The sequence below is a fragment of the Adiantum capillus-veneris genome, chromosome 2 (genome assembly GCF_014529385.1).
Source record: "Adiantum capillus-veneris isolate H3 chromosome 2, ASM1452938v2, whole genome shotgun sequence".
Lineage (NCBI taxonomy): Eukaryota > Viridiplantae > Streptophyta > Polypodiopsida > Polypodiales > Pteridaceae > Adiantum > Adiantum capillus-veneris.
Window position 1 is genome coordinate 103,852,237 of NC_140932.1, and position 22,129 is coordinate 103,874,365.

At 40.6% G+C, this 22,129-nt stretch overlaps 1 protein-coding gene across 4 annotated transcripts in view; it reads right to left on the bottom strand.

The window, feature by feature from the left end:
- The window catches only part of LOC147463309 (uncharacterized), an 81,027-nt gene extending 80,302 nt beyond the window's left edge, over nt 1-725 (bottom strand). For 2 of the 4 annotated variants that reach the window (XM_086528441.1, XM_086528433.1), the window contains exon 1: nt 73-722. In XM_086528441.1, coding sequence (XP_086384567.1) covers nt 73-645 — 573 coding nt within the window. In that variant the 5' untranslated portion in view covers nt 646-722. Of the gene's footprint in view, nt 1-72 lie in introns of all 4 variants that reach the window. The other 2 variants (XM_086528425.1, XM_086528449.1) reach the window with 2 other exon arrangements.
- Nucleotides 726-22,129: the final 21,404 nt, after the last annotated feature.

A 22,129-nucleotide genomic window follows, 5' to 3' on the forward strand; every position in this document is an offset into this window, starting at 1 on the left:
CTAGGTGCCTTCAAAAGCTACATTTTTTTGATAAATAATCATCATCATCTGCTGATTTGTTTTCAATCGTACCTCACCATTCGTGTAAAAAACGGACCCAAATCCAGTCTTGCTACCATATGACCATTCGCCATTGTAAACCATGTGCATTTTTCCAGAGACAGGGTGAGGTATGTGGTGTTGACCCAGGCCATGCGGTAGGCCACCAAGCATGTCGCCAATGTAAAAACCTCCAGAGTTGCCTTGCAAGATAAAATGACCCTGTGCATCGCAAAATGGGGAAACGGGAAGAGCACGATGAGCTAGCTGATGAAGTTTCCTGGGATGCTCTTCTTTGTTGTGTGCACGGAGGGCCCGTTGGACGCGAACAAGAGATGGAGGGTGAATATCTGGGTGGAATGCAGAGGGAGGGTTCGTGAGAACAATTCGAGCACCCCGCCTTGGCTTTTTAGGGTTGGCCTGTTCATTTGGAGATGACGCGTTTGCCTTCTTTACGGATGGATTGCTCCTTGTGGAAGAGAAGGGTGATGATGACTCGGTGGGGGGTGGCGAGGGTTCTGTTGCAAGTGCTGGAGCTCCTGCCACAAAAAGAGACACGGGAGGCGACACATTTTCACCTTCAGCATTCGCAGCTTCTGCCCCCATCTCTCTCTCTCTCTCTCTCTCTCTCTCTCTCTGTGTGTCTATTCCCCAACACAATCGCGCAGCGCGCTCTCTCAGACACAAGAGATACCAAAGGTGGTAGCTGCCCCAAATTGATCCACGTGGCATGTTTTAAAAAAGCGACCACCACAAATATACACTTTTTGTTCTCTAATGAGAGGTGAGAGAGTGTGGAGACCCGCTGAATCATAGGTTGGGTTCACACAAGTTCGACTATATCCCTCGCTAAAAGTTCTACCTCCGTCCTCTTCGTTCACATAGAGCGGCAGCACAAACATTCAAAATAGCTATGGGTGATGGCATGGGGGAAGAACCAAAGGCTTCCATCCAGTGCATCAAAGATCAACTACCATCCCCACGTTTCACGTTGAAAAGTTGGGTGGAACGTTTTCTCTTTCGAGGGGAGGACTCGCCCATCGGGTGGTGGGTGAGGAACTCCAAAACTTCTTTTTGCTCCAATCACTGAGCACCGATGTTCTACCACGCCCCGTCCCCTTTTTCTATTGCCTCCCCATCTGTGATCGATGTCAAAAACCATACATAAGCAAGAAGGGACTAAACCTAGTTGATATATGCTTTTCACTTTTAAAAGCAAACTCCAAAATAGAAAGATACTCTTCCCAATCTGATTTCTTTTTGCTAATGTATGCTCGTAGCGTATCCTCTAGCACTTGATTAACACGTTCAATTTGTCCATCCATCTTTGGGTGATCTGCAGTACTGATATGAGTTGTGTTCCACACCGTTTAAACACAGCCCTCCAAAAATGATTGTTAAACTTGGGATCTCGGTCACTCACAATGTTGTTGAGCAATCCATATAACCTGTAAAAATTGGTAACAAACAACTTGGCTAACTATGGAGTTTTAATAGTAAACTTGATCGGAATAAACTTACAAAGTTTAGTCAATTTATCTACAATCACCCATATCGATTCATGACCTCATATAATGGTTGGTAGACCCACAATGAAATCCATAAAGATACTCTTTCATTTACCGTTGGGAATCTCCAAAGGATGCAAGAAACCTCTTGCCTTCGGGCGCTTTGCTTTAAGACATAGTTTTGAACATAGCCATGCAAGCTTGGCCAATAGAATTATCATTGTATGAGTGCATAAGTCTTCTTTATGTCTATGTGCCCTCCTACACTGGGACTTTCATGACATTCATAATGAATTTGGTGCCGAATGTCTACATTCGTCGGTACACAAGCTCTCCCCTTGGAGTAGGTACCCATCATCTATAGAAAAATTCTTCCATCTAGTTAGCTCATCACTCAAAAGAGGAGACTCATATGTGGAGGATATAAAGACACTTCCAATAATGGAGTGAGAAGAACCCCTTTTTTTGACATGGCTCTACACCTTGGAGTGTGCATCATCATGCTCACAAAAATACCCTTCACAGATTACAAAAACTCACTTTTAAGTTCCGTGAAGAGAAGAGAGTTGATCTTAGGCATTCTACTAGGAGCATAAACTACCACATCGTATCGTCCTTTACGATACCCAAGCTTTGCATCATAGTCTTGAAGAATCTCAATCCCCTAGATTTTCGACCCTTCAAATCAGATTGTTATATAGATCACTTGATACTTTCATGGCTAGACACTATTTCATTTTGATCACCATACAATTAATATCGCTAGGTTTTCAGAGGAAACATTGTTGCATAAAGTTCTCTTTCATAAGCAGAACACTTCTGCTATCAAAATTGAGTTTTTTTCTTACAAACGCAATTGGTATTTCTTCTTATAGAAGAAATTTTCCAATAGCTCAATCACTAGCATCTGTCTCTAGTACAAAAGGTTTCATTGGATCCACAATAGCTAAAATTCATGCAGTAGCTAGAGTAACCTTAAATGCATTGAAGCTTTGCTCTTGCGTTTCTCCCCAATGAAATGATTCTCCCTCGACTTTCACTTGGTCTATCATAGGAACAACAATTTTAGCATAGTCTTTAACGAATATACGATAAAAAACCTGCAAATCCCAAGAAAACCTAGATCTCTTTCAAATTTTTGGGAGAAGGCCACTTACAAATGGCATCCACTTGGATTGATCCAAATGTAGGCTGGCATAAGAAATTACAGGCCCCAGATAGTGAAGTTTTGCTTTTCAAAAACCACACTTGGATTCCTTAACATATAGTTTATGTTTTCATGGTAGTTCAAACACCTACTGCATATGTTGTGAGTGCGCTTCTTCATATGCATTGGGGATGCACTATACTAGAATGTCATTGAGAAAAACAACAACAAACATGCCCAATTATGGCTTCAAAACACTAGTGATGAGTGTCATGAAAGTAGCTGGTACACTGGTTAAGCCAAAATGCATAAGTTAGAACTCATAATGTCCAGACCTTGTTCGCAAAGCAGTGTTAGGTATATTAGCAAGCTGAATTTAAATTCGGCGATGATATCCTAAGCGCGGATCTATTTTCGTAAAATTACGAGCTGGATGAGTTTATCAAACCACTCTTCCACCCATGGAAATGGATACTTATTCTCATTGGTAACCGTATTCAACCCACGATAACCTATGCACATGCATATACTATGATCCTTTTTCTTCACCATTTGAATGTGAAATTCCCATGGTGAAGAGCTAGGTTGAATAAACCCCCTACTAAGGTAGTCAACAAACTGAAATTCCACCTCAATAGCCTCATAATGACTCATTCTATAGGGTGGTTTACTAATGGGCTTACTACCTGCAATCACATCTACACCATGTTGCACAAAACGTGTCGGTGGTAATCCAAGGGGTAAATCTTTTCAAAATACATCTTTGTATTCAATTAAATTTTTTTTTAATTGACTAGCAACATTTGCTTGTTGGAGTGATAGAGTAGTAGCAAGAGAAGGAGAAGAAGAAGAAGAAGTAGCAACATGCAGCGTTGAGGAATCATCAACCATAATTGAATTCTTATTAACATTTGATAAAATATGACACAAAGAGTATCATAAAAAGAGTTCCTTTATTTCATCATTCAAAGAGAGCTTCATAAGCTCATCCGTACAAATAAGTGGTGAAGAAGACACAACATTTTCCCCCAATAGCAGCATGTGCATACCATTGGATTCAAACATAAGACTATTATGCTCATACTTAAGATGTGATGATAACCCTAGCCTATGCAATCTCTCAACTTAACACCACATTTTCTCTATTCAATCACATATGCTCTATCCATATTCATCACTAGAAAATCCATATTATGATGATGATCCTAACCCATGCAATCACTGCCAACTTAATACCACATCTACTCTATCCATATTCATTACTTGAAAATCCAAAGCTTTCTGAAATACCCTTGAATCTCAAGAGGTACCCTCTTAACTTGTGTATCCCACACTTCAGCATCATGTGCATTTATCATAGTTATCATGTAGTGGTGGGAACTAGACATCTAGGGCATATTGAGATTTTTCACTAACTTATAGTTAATGAAATTGTGAGAGGCTCCATCATCTACTAGGATTCTCAACTTGTGACTTTGGATGGACCCATGCATTCTCAGTACAAGATCATGTCGTCCAAATGTCGATTGCCACATAGAGGTCGTAGTACAATACTCCATCTAGGGCAGATTGAGTTTTTTCACTAACTTGTAATTAATGAAATTGTGAGAGGCTCCATCATCTACTAGGATTCTCAACTTGTGACTTTGGATAGACCCATGCATTCTCAGTACAAGATCATGTCGTCCAAATTTTGGTTGCCACATAGAGGTCATAGTACAACACTCATGAACTGCTTCGATATGTGTTACTTCCACATTGGAATAGTGAGACGAGGATTCTAGGGGAAGCAATGCACCATGTACACAAATTTTTCCTTGGGACAATTCTTTTTGACATTTCCACTTCCCAAGCAATTAAAACATAATTTATCCTTCTTTGCCTTTTCAAATTCCTCACTTGACAACTGGCCTCTAGGCCTCTTGGTCTTTTTGGACGCATCAAATGAAGCTACCACAAATTTCCTTTTATTAACAATGTGATGCATGTGCATTTGAAGTGTCAAGCATGTGTGTGCTTTGCAATAGTTTCTCCTCTAAATCATCATGGATATGATTCTGTACGATAGATTCCTCAAGCGTTTTGGGATCCTAGGTTTTAACATGCTTCTTAAGCTCAGGAGTTAACCCACGGATGAACCCATGTACCTACTGGAAGGCATTTAAACCCTCCAGCTTGAGGATGACATCTCTATAATGCGATATATATTGAAGCAATGCTCTTTGCTTATGCATAGAGTACTTATCTCATGCAATCCAATTTCTCTCCTTCTCATTAGTAGGTGTAAATTCCTTTCTAAACACATTCTCGAAGGCATCCCATGAGCACGGCACAATGCCCTTCTCCTTGAGCCACATCTACCATTTATAGGCTTTACCTTCTAGTGTTAAACTAGTTTCCAGTGTGTTGACTGCATTTTGGAGTCTGACGCAACTAATGAATACCATCCCATTTACTTAGGAAGATACTTAGTGCATCCTTGTTACGTTCTTTCTCCTCCCCTTGAAAGGTCGATGGTTTTGTGTTTTTCAATAACTCGTCTCGACCTCTTTTTGAGTGATAATTGCCAGCGAATCTAGATTGGAGCCTTGCTCCAGCATGCAAGGAGTAGAATTTGTAGGCATGATGCCCAACAAAACCCCAATCTACTCACTTGATGGGCCCTTGGCCTATTAAATCCTAATGCATATATTGCACGACCAGATTAGACAGGTTAGTGACATTCTCATTCAAATGTGCAAAAATTGTTTTCATAACAGACATGCGTGATTGTAATGCTCTACATTCCTACAAATCAAGAAATTCAATGATGTCATCCGTGCTAATTGTCGTGCGAGCACCCTCCATGAGAATAGATGGTTGTGGCACAATAGCAGGCCTAACAGGTGTAGGTGTCTCAAAGTCAAAAGCATGATGCATGTATATTCTTGAATCCATAGTGCGGTACTATGGTAAGAAAAGAAATGAACCTAAATGAATATCTTGTATCACAAGCATCGTGTGAGGCTTTTCAAATTGTGGATGAGCAATTGCAAAGGAGACATCGATTAGTCATGCCAAAACAACACTCGACAAAATAATTTATTGAAAACAATACCAACTCCAGAAATCCTCTTCGGATAGCAATTAGAAGTGATAGTAGCCTCCAATTAGAAACAATGCCGATAGAAATTCCTTGCATGATGACAACTGACTTAACCTTGCCGATGGGACAAATCCATTACGTAATTGGAATTCCTAAATTGTCCCTAACGAGTATCCCAGCTTGACTGTATGATTAAGCTTGAAAAGTGGAAAATGCATTCAAAGAAGCTTGCCCTGTGTTGTTGGGGAATGACCCCTTGGCCAAGGTAAAGTCTCAAATGGTGGACCCAAGTAATTATGAACGTGAACCCAATGGCCACCATGGTGCAACACCAACAAAAAATGATGAGTGAGAGAAGGAAAGAGAGAGGAAGAGAGCAACAAGGAGCTTCCGCGCTCCTCTATGGAACAAGATTTGGTGCTCATGCTCGTGTAATCTCAGCAAGCCCGTGCACGATTGATTTCATAAAGGTCACCATGGCATGTGGTGTGTGTGCTGGGGATGCTTACCCACATGGGAGCTTGGCTTCCCATTTTGTCCTCTCCACACCCTTGCATGCCATGTGAAAACGCTCCCCTTTCCCCATGTGGATTGATGCTCTGATACTAGTGGCCAAAGGGTATGGAGACCCATGATCCATCGAGCCTTCTTGCTCTATCTTAAAGGCAGCCCCCATGCCGGTTAGTACCTACTAGCCCTTTGGCCTCACATGCAACCCTTTTGTCACCAAGGTATTTATTTTATACATACAAAATGGAAAAATTAGAGTGCTTCATTAGTTCCAAGCCAAATGAATTAGAAAAGAAAAGATCTTATAAAATTTATTGTCAGCTTGTGGAAGCATTATTTCTCTCATTCAATCTCATTCTATTGTGTGCATTTTTTGTTTAAGAATGTGCTAAATAATTTGTGGTTGTGTCATTCAACAAGAGTATCCATCTGTGAATGAAAAGCTTGAAGAGACACAAAGAGAGAGAGAGAGAGAGAGAGAGAGAGCTTGTGGTTTTTTTTATCAAAGCACGTTACCTTTTTGTGTAACTTTGTACCATGTTCAATACATTATGATTGTAATTTCTTGATTTTGATACATGTACCTCACAAAGAACAATAAAAAGATCTATCAAATGCATTCAAAAAACATGGAAGATAGGGTTCTTCAAGAATGATCTCTTCTTCGGAGGAAAGGTGTTGAAAAGTCAATCCGTGCTTATTTGTACACAAACTATCAGATTCTGCTATTCTAAGCACGTGTGGAAGGACAAGAACCGTCGGGTCTTTGAGAACATCTTGGAAATAGCTAGTTTCATGTATATTATTCAAGAAAGCAAGGAAGCGATTGTTGCCACTTGGAAACTAAAGAAATTTAAAGAGTGGAAGAGGGCAATTGACGCAGAAATGATTGACATACATGTTTGAGTGTATAGGCTCTTGTTCATGTTGAGGGTTGCTCTCGGTGCAACCAGTCATTGCTTCGATGTCTCTCTCATGTAGTGGGGTGGCCCCCTTATTAGTGGATGTATTGCCGATGCATCTATGCCATTTGTGAGATGCCATTGCTTCATACAAGCATAGCTTAAATTTGTAATTTTTTTGGTTATGCTAATATAATATACTCACCGTTGTGAGTTCTGCAAAAAAGAAATCATTGGGTGAAAGTTTTGAATAAACTCAGACCATTTTATGTGACAATCTAAAACGCTAAACGTGATCGATTTTCATTAAGACTTTCCATTCCATGAGATGATGTTTCTTGAAATATCCAAACCATGTACTATTGCCAATAGTTCTTTGTCATAAAAGTTGTATTTGATTTTAGATGGTTTCAATATTTGCTTTCAGAAGAAATAAGGTAGTCATTTTAACAGCTACTATGCCTGAACCAATAGAATTGGTGACAACCACAACGAATGGTTGTGAGAAGTTAGCTAATTGAAGGGCACATGTATGGGATAGAATGTATTTGAGCATGTAAAGATTTAGAATTTATCTAGATCAATGATCCAGGCCAATTTTAATGCAATCTTTGAATGAAATATTGTTCCCTTTTTATATTTGGAACAAAAGAAAGCCTGCAAGTTTCCTCGCATGAAGGAGTTTGCACAATTTTTTCCAGTTTGTATACAACTTGGGAACGTCCCATTCCAACGCAGTGTGATATGTTTAGTGCATTTGTTTCACTGAATTGTTGGTGTGAGAAAATAATTTGGACACTTTTATGTACCCTTTTGTTTCCAAGGTGCCCTCGCTTTGCATTGAATAAAAAGAATTTAGAGCTTCCTCAACCAACCCTTGCTCAACATATTCTTCTATAAGAGCACTCCAAAAGACTTCATTTGAGAAACCGTCACTTTAGATCTGGTTAAAGCATTCAAGGGCTTCCTTGTTTCATGCTTTGGTGAGGGCACCACATTTTCCATACATATTAACCAAAGCATCACCAAGCACTTCTTTCTGCAATAATCTCCTCTAACTAACAATACATCACTAATTCTCTCATGTCTTATGTAAGGCCATAGGCCTTCAAGGTGCAAGCATAGCTTATTGCATCAAAAGAGAGGCCTTTCTTTTATATCTCATGAAAGTAGCAAAGTGCTTCCTTTCCAACACCATGTTGGGCATATCTTGCAATCAACACATTCAAAATTGATGATATTTTGGACATGAAGACTTCTCGTGCTTTTGTGAGGATGCCACACTTGCAAGCATACACACCAACAATATTGTCTCTAAGTATGTTTCTTCTTGAAGTAACCCAACTCAATGTGTATCCTATTGACTTGGTACATATCCTTCTTCTAAGCACAAGCTTTTAGTCGGACAAAAAAGAAAACATGCTGCTTTTGACTCATCATCGTGCTCTTCCTATCTATGCTTGACTTGTGCAAATAATGCTTCTTCCCTGCATTTGTAGGTGGATTCTCTATCACTGACCCCAAACTCATGACGCTTACAAGAAATTCATCAATGAATAATAGAAAAATAATTTTGTGTGTGTGTGTGTGTGTGTGTGTGTGTGTGAGAGAGAGAGAGAGAGAGCAAAAAATGACGAGAAAGAAAAACCAAAGAGAAATAGTGTTCTATACCTGTCCACAATAAATCATCCCCCAAAGCCCTCATGATATCAAAAGAACAACGAGCCATTGTCAGAAGTTAGCGTTGGAGAGTGAGACCCCTTTTGCTACCGAAAGAGAATATTCAATATTATGAGTGAGTACAACAAAAAGAGAGAAATAATTCAAAATCATGTATAAAGTCCACACCTTTTGTTATGCAGCCCTTTTGTCAATTTTCACACATACATAATGGCAACAACTACAATTCAATAGTTGCCACTGATCCCAGAAAATATTTTTCAGCTTCTAACCCGGTCTTACAGCGCCCTGATCCCCTCCATTCGCCTCTCCCATACCCTGACCATCCACACACACACACACATCCTCAACTACTAAAAAACGAGGGAGAGTTGCAAAGGTACACATGGAGAGAGAGAGAGAGAGAGAGAGAGAGAGAGAGAGAGAGAGAGAGAGAGAGAGAGAGAGATGCACCATCTATCATGCCAATGGCCTCTGCTTCATCCCTTCCTATTTCTAGCAAAGGTTTTCAAGCCACTCAACTATTGCCATTTGAATCATGGAAAAAGTATTTTTGCCTATTAGCAAATTTTCCACTATCATAGAGGACATAATTGTGATGTTTCATATTCTTTACTGCATTGATGGTGCAGGTTGATGTTCATCAATGTTTGATACAGTAGAGTAATCCTTTAGTAGTAGTATACTACATCACTATTTCTTTGCTAATCAATGTCATTTCCCGGCTTGCTATTTTGGAGTACAAACAACTTGTCCATTCCCTAATTAGCTCCTTGAGCCCACTAGAACCTCTTTGTCCGTAAAATTTGTGTGTATGGAGCATATGATCTAGAAGCATGACATTTTGGCATGGTGCTTTGAGTCACGCCAAAAATTTAATTACCTGATAATGTTTGTGTCTTTGCAAAAGCTACACTTGATAACTATGCATAATTGTGTGCAACTAAGCTCAGAGTAGGTAGCACGAACCATGGTCGTGATCACACGTAGCAACAATAGCTATAGCTGGCTCGGGGGGTCACCCATAAATATGTTTATATAGCACATGAGTTCAACGTAAAGGGTTTTTTAACCATAGATTTTACCCTTATTTAACATACAAAAGGGTATGCCGTAAAGGAGATTTACACAAATTGAAGGAAAAGGGAGCATTTTATTCATCGAAAATCTATAGGTAAAGGGTTTTTTTCATTGTCCTTGAACACACGTGATATAGCGGGTTTATATATAGTGATCCCCCCCTCCCCGGCCGCCCCTCCCCTGTCCCCACTTCCCCCCTCCCCCTTAAGATAGTTGGCAAGCAATTGGTGATGAAAACGAGAACCAATGGATGTATAGGTGAGAAGCGCCATCAAAAATAGTTATGAGAGGTGTTGCATGTGGCCATGTCCCTCATTGAGTGCTTTTGAATTCTCACATTTAATGATTCACAATGGGTTGCTTTGGGTACTATCGTAATGAGATTTAATTATGATGCACCAACAACTATTTGCTAACACTGACAGTGCTAAAACATAGTTGATTTTTGGGTTGAGCAGTAGCCTCTATGGACACCTTATTATTGGAGAACTATTATTTTATGTGCATGCGAACAATTGTAATCAATTTTTAGCATTGAATGAAATCTATAAGCAAACATCTACAAGAGGGAAATTGCTCACTCTTGCACGGCCGAAGATTTTATCCAATGCTCATTTTTTTCTTTTCCTTTTCTCTCCTCTATCCCCTTCTCACTCTCACGTGCACATGTAGCACTATGCTCTAGGAGGTGTGCATGCCACTCTCTCCATCTCTCTTAAATTGTGTACAACTTTGATTGTGTCCATGTAAGTTTCATTAGGTATGCAAATTCGTTGGTTTTATTGCTTTTAGCATGGTTTTGTATATTTGTAAGAATGCCTTGCTATCCGTCTGTAGCAGTGGTATGATTTATGGACATTTTTATGCGATGAGAACCCTTTATAAGCAATGGTAATTTTTATGTTTGGACAATTGTAATAATTTGAGCATTGAAAAGGGAAATGCTCACTCTTGCATGGGGGAGATTGTACCCAATGCCTTTGTCTTCTCCACTACTCTCCTCTTTCCCCTTCTCACTCTTGCATGAGCGCATATCACTCCACTCTAGGAGGTGCGCATGTCACTCTCTAGGTGCGCATATCACTCCACTCTAGGAGGTGCGCATGTCACGCTCTCCCTCACTCTCTATCAATTGTGTATTTGTACAATTCATCAAGTATGAAAATTGGTTGGTTTTATCGCTCATAGAATATTGTTTTAATCTTTGCAGGGTCGTCGGAGCGTAGCAGCCCTGAAAAAGAACACAATAAGTATGTACAAACTACCGATTGCACTCAACTATCAACTTTGGTACAACATCCATGACAGAGTAGGAGGTAGAAAGAGTGAGGGAGACCATGAGAGTATGTACAAAGACACCTCCTAGAACGGAGTGCTACCCATAGATGAGAGAGGAGATCATGGTCCAATCATCCTGAGTTCAGTCCTCAATCAAGGGGGTCATTGGCAAGAGGAGTATCGGGAATATTTCCCTTGTGTGGTCTTACCAAAACTAATGTGGAAGAAATTATGCATTTTCTAATGTGAGGGAATGTCCCGGCAAAACACATTGTCACTGATCTTTTCAAGGATTCTAAATAGGCCATAAAAAGCTAGGGGCCAATTTTACTTTAGAGTGTTTTTCTATGCTTTTCAATCTTCATTTTTCTATACTAATCTAGACAAGTTCATTTTCTTTAGAAGGTGCAAGTCTTTTTTTATTGTTTGCATGTGATGTGTACCTTTGTTGTGCTCGTTTAATATAGTCTCTGCTTGTAAAATGGTAGTCTCTTTCCAAAGCGTCTATTGTGACATCATTGCTAATGGTAGAGTCTGGGATGGGGATTTTCTAGACATAACCAATCTCAAAAGGTGCTTGACGTGTGGCAAAATGAGGTGTGTTATTGCAAGCAAATTGAAGCATAGGGAGGTGTGATCCCAAGTTGCATTGTTCTTAGTCGTGTATGATTTAAGGAGGTCCATGATAGTGCTATTGGTTGCTTTTCTTTGACCATTACTTTTAGGGTGAAAGATAGAAGTGAAGTTCTTTTGAGATCCTTAGCTAGTGCAATCTAAAAGTGATTACAAAAAGTAGTCATCTCGATAAGAAAGAATGACTTTGGGAAAGCTATGATAAGAAAAAACGGCCTTGAGAAAGGGTTTTGTATCCTGCAGTGTAGGCAAGATCTTCTTGCAAGGTACAAAATATGATTGCTTGGTAAAACAGTCAACAATGTCCATATCATATCATTCTGCGAGGAAATAGTGGGGAGTCGTGTGATGAAGTCCATTAAGATTTTCTCCCAAGGATCACTAGGTATAGGAAGCTGTATCAAAAGACCATAAGACTTGCCATGTTTACGCTTCACTTGTTGACATGTTAAACATTCTGAAACAATTTAATCACATCATGCTTCATCACTGCAAAAGAAGTGATCTCTACATGTAGCAAGTGTAGATTGAATTCCTCAATGGCCCATGTAGAGTGGTGCATGCATTTCATTCAATGCTAATTCCCCAAATGGTGCTATGATGATGCATAGATTTTGTTGAAAATATAGAAAATCATTTGCTAAAGTGTAAATCTCAAAGGGGAAACCATTATGTTCATGTATTTTGGACCATGCACGTGCAAAATAAGGATCCTCAACATACATGTCACACATGGAATTGAACAATTGCACTTCACCTACTGAAATATGATTCAAGTAAACATGCTTTATTTTGTAAAATACACAAAATGAGTAACAAAAGTTTCATTCACATCATGAAGTTGTCTACTTAAGGCATCTGCTACTATGCTTGCTTTTTTTGGTTGGTATTGAATCGACATGTAGGCTTAGCTTGATTTCTTCTCCAATAATTAATTCGGCAACAACGAGCTATCCCCAAAAATAATCAAAGTTCCATATACTTCATTCAGCAGTGCTATGCACATTACATAGTGGACAAGAGAGTCAACTGGGATGATAAATCTCCTAACACTGGCATTGGGCTTGGCCGCATTGCTGACAAGGTTTCAATGCAAAACGAGCAAAGACCCCAGCCATCATGAAAACGTCCTATCGTTCTTCTACCAGAGGAGCATGAAATCATTGTGGAGATGGCAAGCCAGGGAGTTGACCTAGCAAGCCAAGGTGAAAGTCCTACAGGCTTTGAGGTTGAAGGTGTTAGAGCTTGAGACATAGCTTTGATGCCACCAGAAGAGAGCTTACACTAGCTCAAAGCAAGCTTGCAAAGTACAACAAGAAGTTTGGTCCCCTTGCAAAAGATGATGTTAGAGCTGCTATAGCCAATCTCGACGCATTTTTGGCTACACCAACCAACTCTACATTTGTCGGGTCTGATGAATTTCTCTTGAATGAGATTTTGGAAGATCTCACTCATTATGCTGAGTTGTAAAAGCTATATGTTCTATTGCTGTAATCATCCAAGCCAGCTTTGTGTAATCATTTTACATAATCAACTCTGATATTAAACGCTTTGTCTCTTGTTCATCCTGGTTATAAATTCTATACAATAAGTATAAAATAAAATTTACAATCATACAACACAAAGTAACATGGCAAAAAGAGAGAGATCATAAGATATGGCCAACAAACTCAAGTTGATTACAAGTACGTTGTACCAAAGGTGTTTTTAAACAATGTCGTCACAATCAAACACCGGAACCATGTCATCAACTTCTTCCATGTCTGAACATTCTGAAGCCACCTCCCACTTTGACTCACCATCACTTTGCACCTCAACAACAAGTGCCTTATGCATTTGCTTTATACCAAAACAATGTTCAGTTGCTCTCATCGCAATTGTGGTTGGAGCATGCAACAATCTCATATTATGAAACACATGTATCAGAGCCTCAGCTTGTTTTGGTTTTAATCTATTTCTCTTCTTACTGTGTAAGAAGTCAAATGCACACCAATTTCTCTCGCAGCTTCCACTTGAAGCAGCAATCAATCATACTCTGACAGCTACGTGTTGCAGTTCTATCTTTTCTCCACCACATTGTAATTACTTTATTTATGACGTCAGTGTGCCAAGGATCACCAAACATACCAACCCTATTGGCATAGTCAACACATTTTTTACAATTGGTCCATCCATCCAAAGCTATAATGCATCCAAAAGTAGGAACATATTCCAACATTGCACGTTTGAGCGTTCTTTCTACCTCATCTTTGACTTTTTCAACATACTTTGTGCGCATTTTATTATAATCTAACATCACAAATTCTTTTTTGGTGGTGCTCATCAATGCATCTTTGAAGATAGGATTCCACACTACATTGAATGGAATACCACATGCGAGAAATTCTTGCGTCCACTTCAAATGTAGCATGTATAGCCACTATTTATCAAAAGCTTGATGGAGTGTTTGATCCATAGATAACCCTCTTTCAATACCATCGATACAATTTCTCTTTGGATTAGATGCGTTACTAGATGACCCGACGTCAAAGGATGGTGTACCGTGCACTCCACTCCGAAAAAAAGGATTAAAGGAATTCTGCTCTCTATACTCAGTCTCCATCGGATTCCTCTCCTCATTCATAATAGCTTCTTCATCCATTGAATCTACTCTTCCCATAGTACGATCATTTTTGCTTACCCGTTTACTTTTGTCCTCGAGGGCAGCCTTTACTTTTCATACATAATCCGGAAATATTTCATATATGTCTTGTGGAGGCAAGGTACAATGCCCGACATTGCCTGGCACTTTGAGCAAATGCTCTTTGATCCTCATAGCATTTCCACTAAACACATGGTGACAAGACTTGCACTTCAATCGAGATGCAGTTTGTCCTGGCACTATTTCATGCACTTACGTCCATTCATGACCACGAAACCATGATGCACAAAAGAGATCTGTAAAAAATAGACAATTGTAATTTGTAAATTAATCTTGTTTATTAATCACACGTGCAATATACAATTTATTAACTGATTATGCCAAAAAATTAAAAGTACATATTCAATCGTATCCAACAATTTTGCATTGTTATGCACATATCGTTCTTACACTTAGTATTTCACACGATGAGAGTGTGTGGAGTGTGTGGGAGAGAGTATACCCCTCAAGCTAGCCCTCTACTTGCATGGTGGATCCCCTTTTCTAGCTCATGCTTATGGCTCATTGGCTCTCTCAAGCCTAGCCAATCATAAGCCTTGGTCACAACTAGCAATAGAGGTAGCCTTTGGACAAGTGTCCTCATTTTCCATTGGAGAGAGAGAGCTTGAACAATGCATAAATAATTAATTCAATTGGATAAATTATCATGGGACCCCTCTAGGGATCAACCAATAGGCTTTAGGCACACTATGAGATCAACCTAGCTAGGAGCTTGACATGTGTCCCATTTGCCTCTTTGAGAAAGGGGTGCCCTTTGGGTGAGGGAGGAGCCATTCAACCCACCCCCCTACTCTTGGGAATCGCCCCCATCTTTGTAGGGCACTTGTTGACTTTCAAGAATCTCAAGCATCTTGGCCCTCTAGTGGCTTAAGCACCTCAAGAATCTTAGTCATCATGCTTGGGGCTCTCTCTCTCTCTCATGCCTCTAGCTTCAAGGGCTTGCCCCCTCCTTGTAGGGATTGGTTTTGACTTCAAGCACTTGTCTAGCTTGACCAAGCACCTTAGTCATCAAGCATCTCAAGCATAGGCCTAGCTTAACCTAAGGTCTAAGGACTTTTAACACTAACCTTTGGGGGTATTTAATAAAGCTAACACTAAGGTCTTTTAAGCTTCAATATGCACACATTGTTCTTCAATAGACCATCTCCTTGTGAGCCCTTGCTGAGATGAAACCATCTCCTTTTGCCCCCATGCTGAGTTTGGCCTAAAAACACATATCCATGTTCTAGCTCTTGTTTCCCTTTTACCTTCCCATATTACATGATCAGTTTAACATGATAAACTTATTTGGGTAAAGCTAGATATTAGATTTTATGACATTACCTCTCCCTTGAAACCATAGTCATCCTTGACTATGAGGTAGAGAAGATAAAGTATTGGTCATTAGTCCATTTTTCATAGCGGATAGAAGATACCTTTTTACCCTACGGCATCACTCTAGAATGGATGACTAGTCCATTTGGTGTTTCGGAGATGTAGTTTCCGCAAGCATGTCTGCTCTTTAGTCCATATCATAGTTCCAAAGCAGAGTGACAAATTCTACTTGGCGTTTGAGAGACATCGTCACCACAAACATGACCTTAAGCATGCATACTACTTAAATTTGTGCATAATAAAAAGTGAATTAGTCTTATAAGACAAAAACATTCATCATTTAAAAGAAACATTTACATTTGCTTACTCTAATGTAGCATTGTAAGCATTGACAAGGTTCATATTATCCTTAAGTTGTATTCCTTGCATCCATCTAACATCTTCAAAAGGATAATTTTTGAACTTAATAAGATACCATTGGATAATCTTACCATGTCATAGTACCTTGTCCTCATGTCAAAGGATAGCTTCAAGTTGTAGCACCTCTTCTTGATCTTCGATTTTGGGGGGGTCTTCAATAATTGAGTTTGTTGGTGGCCTCACATGAAAAGCGTTGTGTATGAGCCAATGGTTGGACAACTTGAGTTGATAAGCCATGTCATTGATTGGCTTCAAGATTTGAAAGGGAACATAGTACCTTTTTGCTAGTTTAGCATAATACATTTGATGGCCCGTAAGACTTTTACCCGTCGTTTTTCTAAATCGAGCCTCGGGCAATAATTTTCTTTGAACATTAAGGCCCTTCTATGCTTATCAATAGTAGTTTTTTGCATTTGTTGAGAGATGGATATAGCTTCCTTAATCTTTTGAAAGATTCTTGTAGGTCACGGTGTCAGGAGTTTTTTGGAGCAAGGAATTGCGCATATGTACATACACATGCATGGTGCATCAAATAAAGAATTGCCCATTTTCCAGATCCAGGTGGTTACATGGGGCCCACATGTGTACAGATAGGACATCATGTACATAGTGCATCGATTTTCACTATTACTAGTACCAGTGTGTTTTTTCTATAATAATAAGGAGTTGGTAGCCGGTAAAACTTCTCGAGGAAGCTATCCGCGGGCCGACGACATGAGGAAAGCAGGTGCGTCATATGGCATCTAGTGGCGTCAGGACGGCGAATGGGGTCAATACTTGCACGCGGAGAAGTACGGGCACAACGTGGATGTTTTCTTGTGATAATTATGCAGAAAGGTCATCATGAGGACCATATGTTGGGGCCACTTCACATGGTGGCGGGAGGCATTATTGAAAAAAATCGAGTGCCAGGTGTGCGTATGGATGCAGCAGGGTGACAACTATGCACTACGAGGTCAGTTTTTGGCCTCTTCGGGGTCCGTTTGAGGTCATCTAAAAGGCCAAGGGTGCCCAAGTAATAAAGCTAAGTGTGGAAGCTGAAAAAACTGAGAGAAGACCAGAAAAAACGTGGAGAAGAGAGGAGGAACGGCCGTAGGTGTGTTTTTGGGGGTTTTTGGAGCCTGTTTTGGCTGTAAACTGCTCATCCGAGGTCGGATTTGAGCACTTTGACATTGTAGACTGGAGTTTTGGGCCGTTCCGGACGCGATGGCGCTGTCCATTTTTCCAAATTTCTCACTCTTTTTCTGCTGTTTTTGCTGTGTAAGTTTCTCCTATGAGCGAAGCTGTTGCTCCAGTTTGTGATTGTATCTGGTACATTTTACCCATATTGTGTGAGCTGTTTGCCCCATTGGTGTTGGCCCAATCTCATTTGTATCTAAATATCAGAATTTCTCCTCTTTTGAGCTGAGTTTTTGGGTGTGTGTGTGTGTGTGTGTGTGTGTGTCTGTGTGGAGTGGGCAAGTGGATAGTCTCTCTCCTCGCACTCCATCGGTGTTTTCTCTGTCTCGGCCAGGTGTGTTGTGTAAGCCAAGTGGTGCCCCCTAGTGTGTGTGTGTATCCTTCCAAGAGTGTTTGTCGGGTCGTTATAGAGGCGTTCTGTGTGTTTCCTCCCGCTCACATTCTTTTGGCGCCCCCACGGAGTATCTTCTTTGAGTACCTTCTGCTTCGAGATTCAAGCTTTGAGATTCAGGATTACCGGTTGCAGACTATAGGTTACATGTTATAGGTTAGAGGGACAAGTACAGGTACAGGTACAGGTACAGGTGATTCACACAGGTACAGGTAGCTGGAGTACAGTGATATACTAGCAGTGATGTCACTTGCAGTTGTTGTGGGTATGCATCACTTGGCGCCTATTTGAGCGCATTGTCTGCTGGATTGTACGTTACTTGTGGAAACTGCCATTGTACGCATTTGTGGAGCCATACTTGGGTTTTATTTGGCAGTCCCAACTATTTCTGAGACTTGGTCTGGAAGATAGTCATTTCTGAGACTTGACTATACGCGATTTGCATTAGCCTTCGTGTGAGGGTTGATAGCGTGAGGTTTTATTGAGCTGGGGGATTCTCAAATGTGGAGATCCTTTTCGTGATACAGGTAGCTGGAGCACCCTTTTCGTGACCTCGCCATAGGCTATGTACTAGTGAGTCCTATTTGATGCTCGGGTTCTATTGTTGACAGTTTATGCATACATATACAATCTATATTTTGGGTTCCTACTGCTCTACTTCTGGGAAAACTCTGTCAAAATTTTTCCAAGTTATGATGGCTGGTTTTTTGTTCTTTTAAGGCATTTATGATGTTATGCTGCTGAAATTTTGGCAAAATCAAAGGATAAGACAGGTGTGCTTTCTTGGGAGCTTCATGGTTGGCTTTAATGATGGATGATCAAAACAGACCTCAATTCACTCCTTTTCATTTAACTCAAAGAATCCAGATAAATGTTCATGTGTCCAAGAAGATTTTTTTCCAGCAGTGCATAGTCTTTATGTTCGGGCCAAGAAGATTAAGAGAGATCCTGGAATGTCCTTTGCCTGTTGTAATTCCGATGATCAACTATGAAAACTCATTTGATGTGCATGTGTTTTTCCTTATCTAAAGACAAGCTCCATTGAAGTTTCTGGGGATTGAGTAGTGAAAAGTTTTGGGTTCTTACACGTGTGTTCGAAGGGGTTCTCAAAACATTGTAACTTGGGTAGCCATGGCTTTCTCTTATCCGGAATTTCATGGAAGAAGTGGTGAAGATGCGGAAGACTTTCTGGAGCAAGTCGAGGTGGCATGCATAAGCAACAATATGTGTGATGAGGACAAGATTTTGAGGCTATTTGGATTGCTTTTGAAAGATGAGTCCTGTGTTTGGTTCATGGATTTGGAAGCTAAAGAAGCAGTGGCTTCTTCTTATGGTTTGAGTCTTGACAAGTTTATAGAAGCTTTTTTAGAGCGTTTCCAAGTTTTTGAAGATGCAAATGCAGTATGGAATGAGCTCAATGCTCTTAAGCAAGGTTTTTGTCAAGGTGTCGATGCATATGTACAAGGTATTACAGATTTATGGACTCGTTGGTGTGTTGCTCTTAAGGATGAGACCCCCCCTTGTTCATTGAAGAAAAGTTTTTTTGTTGATGGTTTGTCACCTTGGTTGCGGTTCGAGGTTGAGTTGAAGAGGCCCGAGTCTTTTGAAGATGCAGTATGCATTGCAAAGCACAAGGAATGGAAGTTTAAGCGTCTTGAGGAACATGGTATCAGTACAAGTATGCATGTGCAAGATGGATTTGACATGGAAGATGAAGTTAAGCCTAAGCAGGTGAAAAGTAGCCTATCCTATGATGTTTCTCGTTTCTTCCCAAGGTCTATTGTGAAGCGTAAAGAGGTCTTGTAGGTTGACAGGTTTATGGAAGAGCCTAAAGAGGTGAGTAATGCTTTGGATACAAGATTGAAAAGTCTTGAAGAGGATGCATTGGCTACTTGTGTACCTTGTGATTCTGGGTGTGAGTGTGAGGTCGAGGTTATTGATGATGAGCACGTATCTTTGGATACTAGTTCCTTGGAAATTAGGGAAGAGGGCAAGGTTGAGAGCCATTTTGTGGATTTGTTGGATGTGGAGCCTGTTTTGAAGCCATATTTTGATGTATGTGCAGTGATTGAACCGATTTATGAGCATGATTGTGGTTTAGAGCAGGGATCTGTATACTTGGAGACTGATGAACCCATGCTAGAAGCTATGGATAGTTGTGCTAGCCATGATTATGATGTGGATAAAGTTATGTGTGATGATGAGTATGCTTATGATGATGAGAAGGGGTTTGGCATATATGCGTCCAATCTCAGCTATGTGGATGCCTATGCTAGGGATATGTGTGCTGCGGGGATACTTTTGTGCTTTGGATATCAACAACTCTACCTTCACGCAATGATTTTAGCTACTTGGGTGCAGATTTGCAAGTTGTTGCTATGGCTGGTGAAGCCAAGATGCCAGGTGATGAGTCACTTGAGTTGTCTCTATCGGTTGGGTTGAATGTGGCATGCAATATTTATGCTTTTGGCACTCCAGACAGGGCGGATGTGTTAGTTGGATATGCCTTAGGTGCATTTTGGTTGATTGGTGACAAATATATGTGTGGTGTTATGATGCTTCTTGTGAATCAGGCAATATGCCTTTGGCCTTTTGATCCAGGTGGAATGAGCATCTACTAGTGCTGCTGCTGAGCATGAATGCTCTAGCAGGCTAGGGGGTGGGCAAATTATGTCAGGAGTTTTTTGGAGCAAGGAATTGCGCATATGTACATACACATGCATGGTGCATCAAATAAAGAATTGCCCATTTTCCAGAGCCAGGTGGTTATGTGGGGCCCACATGTGTACAGGTAGGACATCATGTACATAGTGCATCGATTTTCATCGTTACCAGTACTAGTGTGTTTTTTCTACAATAATGAGGAGTTGGTAGTGCGTAAAACTTCTCAAGAAAGATATCCGCGGGCCGACGACATGAGGTAAGCAGGTGCGTCAGATGGCATCTAGTGGCGTCAGGAGGCCGAATGGGGTCAATAGTTGCACGTGGATAAGGACGGACACGACGTGGGTGTTTTCTTGTGATACTTATGCAAAAAATTCATCATGAGGACCATACTTTGGGGCCACTTCACGTGGTGGCGGGATGCATTATTGGGAAAAACTGAGTGCCAGGTGTGCGGATGATGCAAAAAGGTGACAACTATGCACTGCGAGGTCAATTTTTGGCCTGTTCGGGGTCCGTTTGAGGTCATCTAAAAGGACAAGGGTGCCCAACTAATAAAGCTAAGTGTGGGAACTGAAAAACAAGAGAGAAGACCAGAAAAAACGTGGAGAGAAGAGGAGGAACAGCCGCAGGTGTGTTTTTGGTGTTTTTGGAGCCTGTTTTGGCCGTAAACTGCTCATCCGAGGTCGGATTTGAGCACTTTGACATTGTAGACTGGGGTTTTGGGCCGTTCCGGACGCGATGGCGCTGTCCATTTTGCCAAATTCCTCAATCTTTTTCTGTTGTTTTTGCTGTGTAAGTTTCTCCTATGAGCGAAGCTTCTGCTCCAATTTGTGATTGTATCTGGTATATTTTACCCATTTTGTGTGAGCTATTTGCCCATTGGTGTTGGCCCAAGCTCATTTGTATCTAAACATCAGAAGTTCTCCTCTTTTGAGCTGAGTTTTTTGGGTGTGTGTGTGTGTGTGTGTGTGTGTGTGTGTCTCTGTGTGGAGTGGACAAGTGGATAGTTTCTCTCCTCTCACTCCAGAGGTGTGTTCCCTGTCTCGGCCAGGTGTGTTGTGTAAGCCGAGTGGTGCCCCATAGTGTGTGTGTGTGTGTGTGTGTGTGTGTGTGTGTGTGTGTGTGTGTGTATCCTTCCAAGAGTGTGTGTCGGGTTGTTATAGAGGCGCTGTGTGTGTTTTCATCCCGCTCACAACGGCTACACTCATCGGCAGGGAAGATCTTCCCATGTACTTTAAGTAGCAAGGGACTTTTTGGTCTTCCCTCTATGATTACAAAAGGTGTCTTTCTCGTAGTACATATGGACAATATTATTGTACGCATACTCTACAAGGGGTAAGTACTTCTCCCATTGTGAGCATTGATCTACTTTTGTAACATAAGTCTTTAGTAGAAAAAGAATCATAAGATTGGCTATCTCACTTTAGCCATCCGTTTGTGGGTGATAGACTGAAAAGAAATTCAATCTTGTGCCTAAATTTTCAAAGAGACCTTTCCAGAAGGTACTAGTCACTCTAGGATCTCTATCTAATACGATGGATGTTGGCAATCCATGGTGTTTGAAAATATGTGATATGAAGAGGGTTGCCATTTGG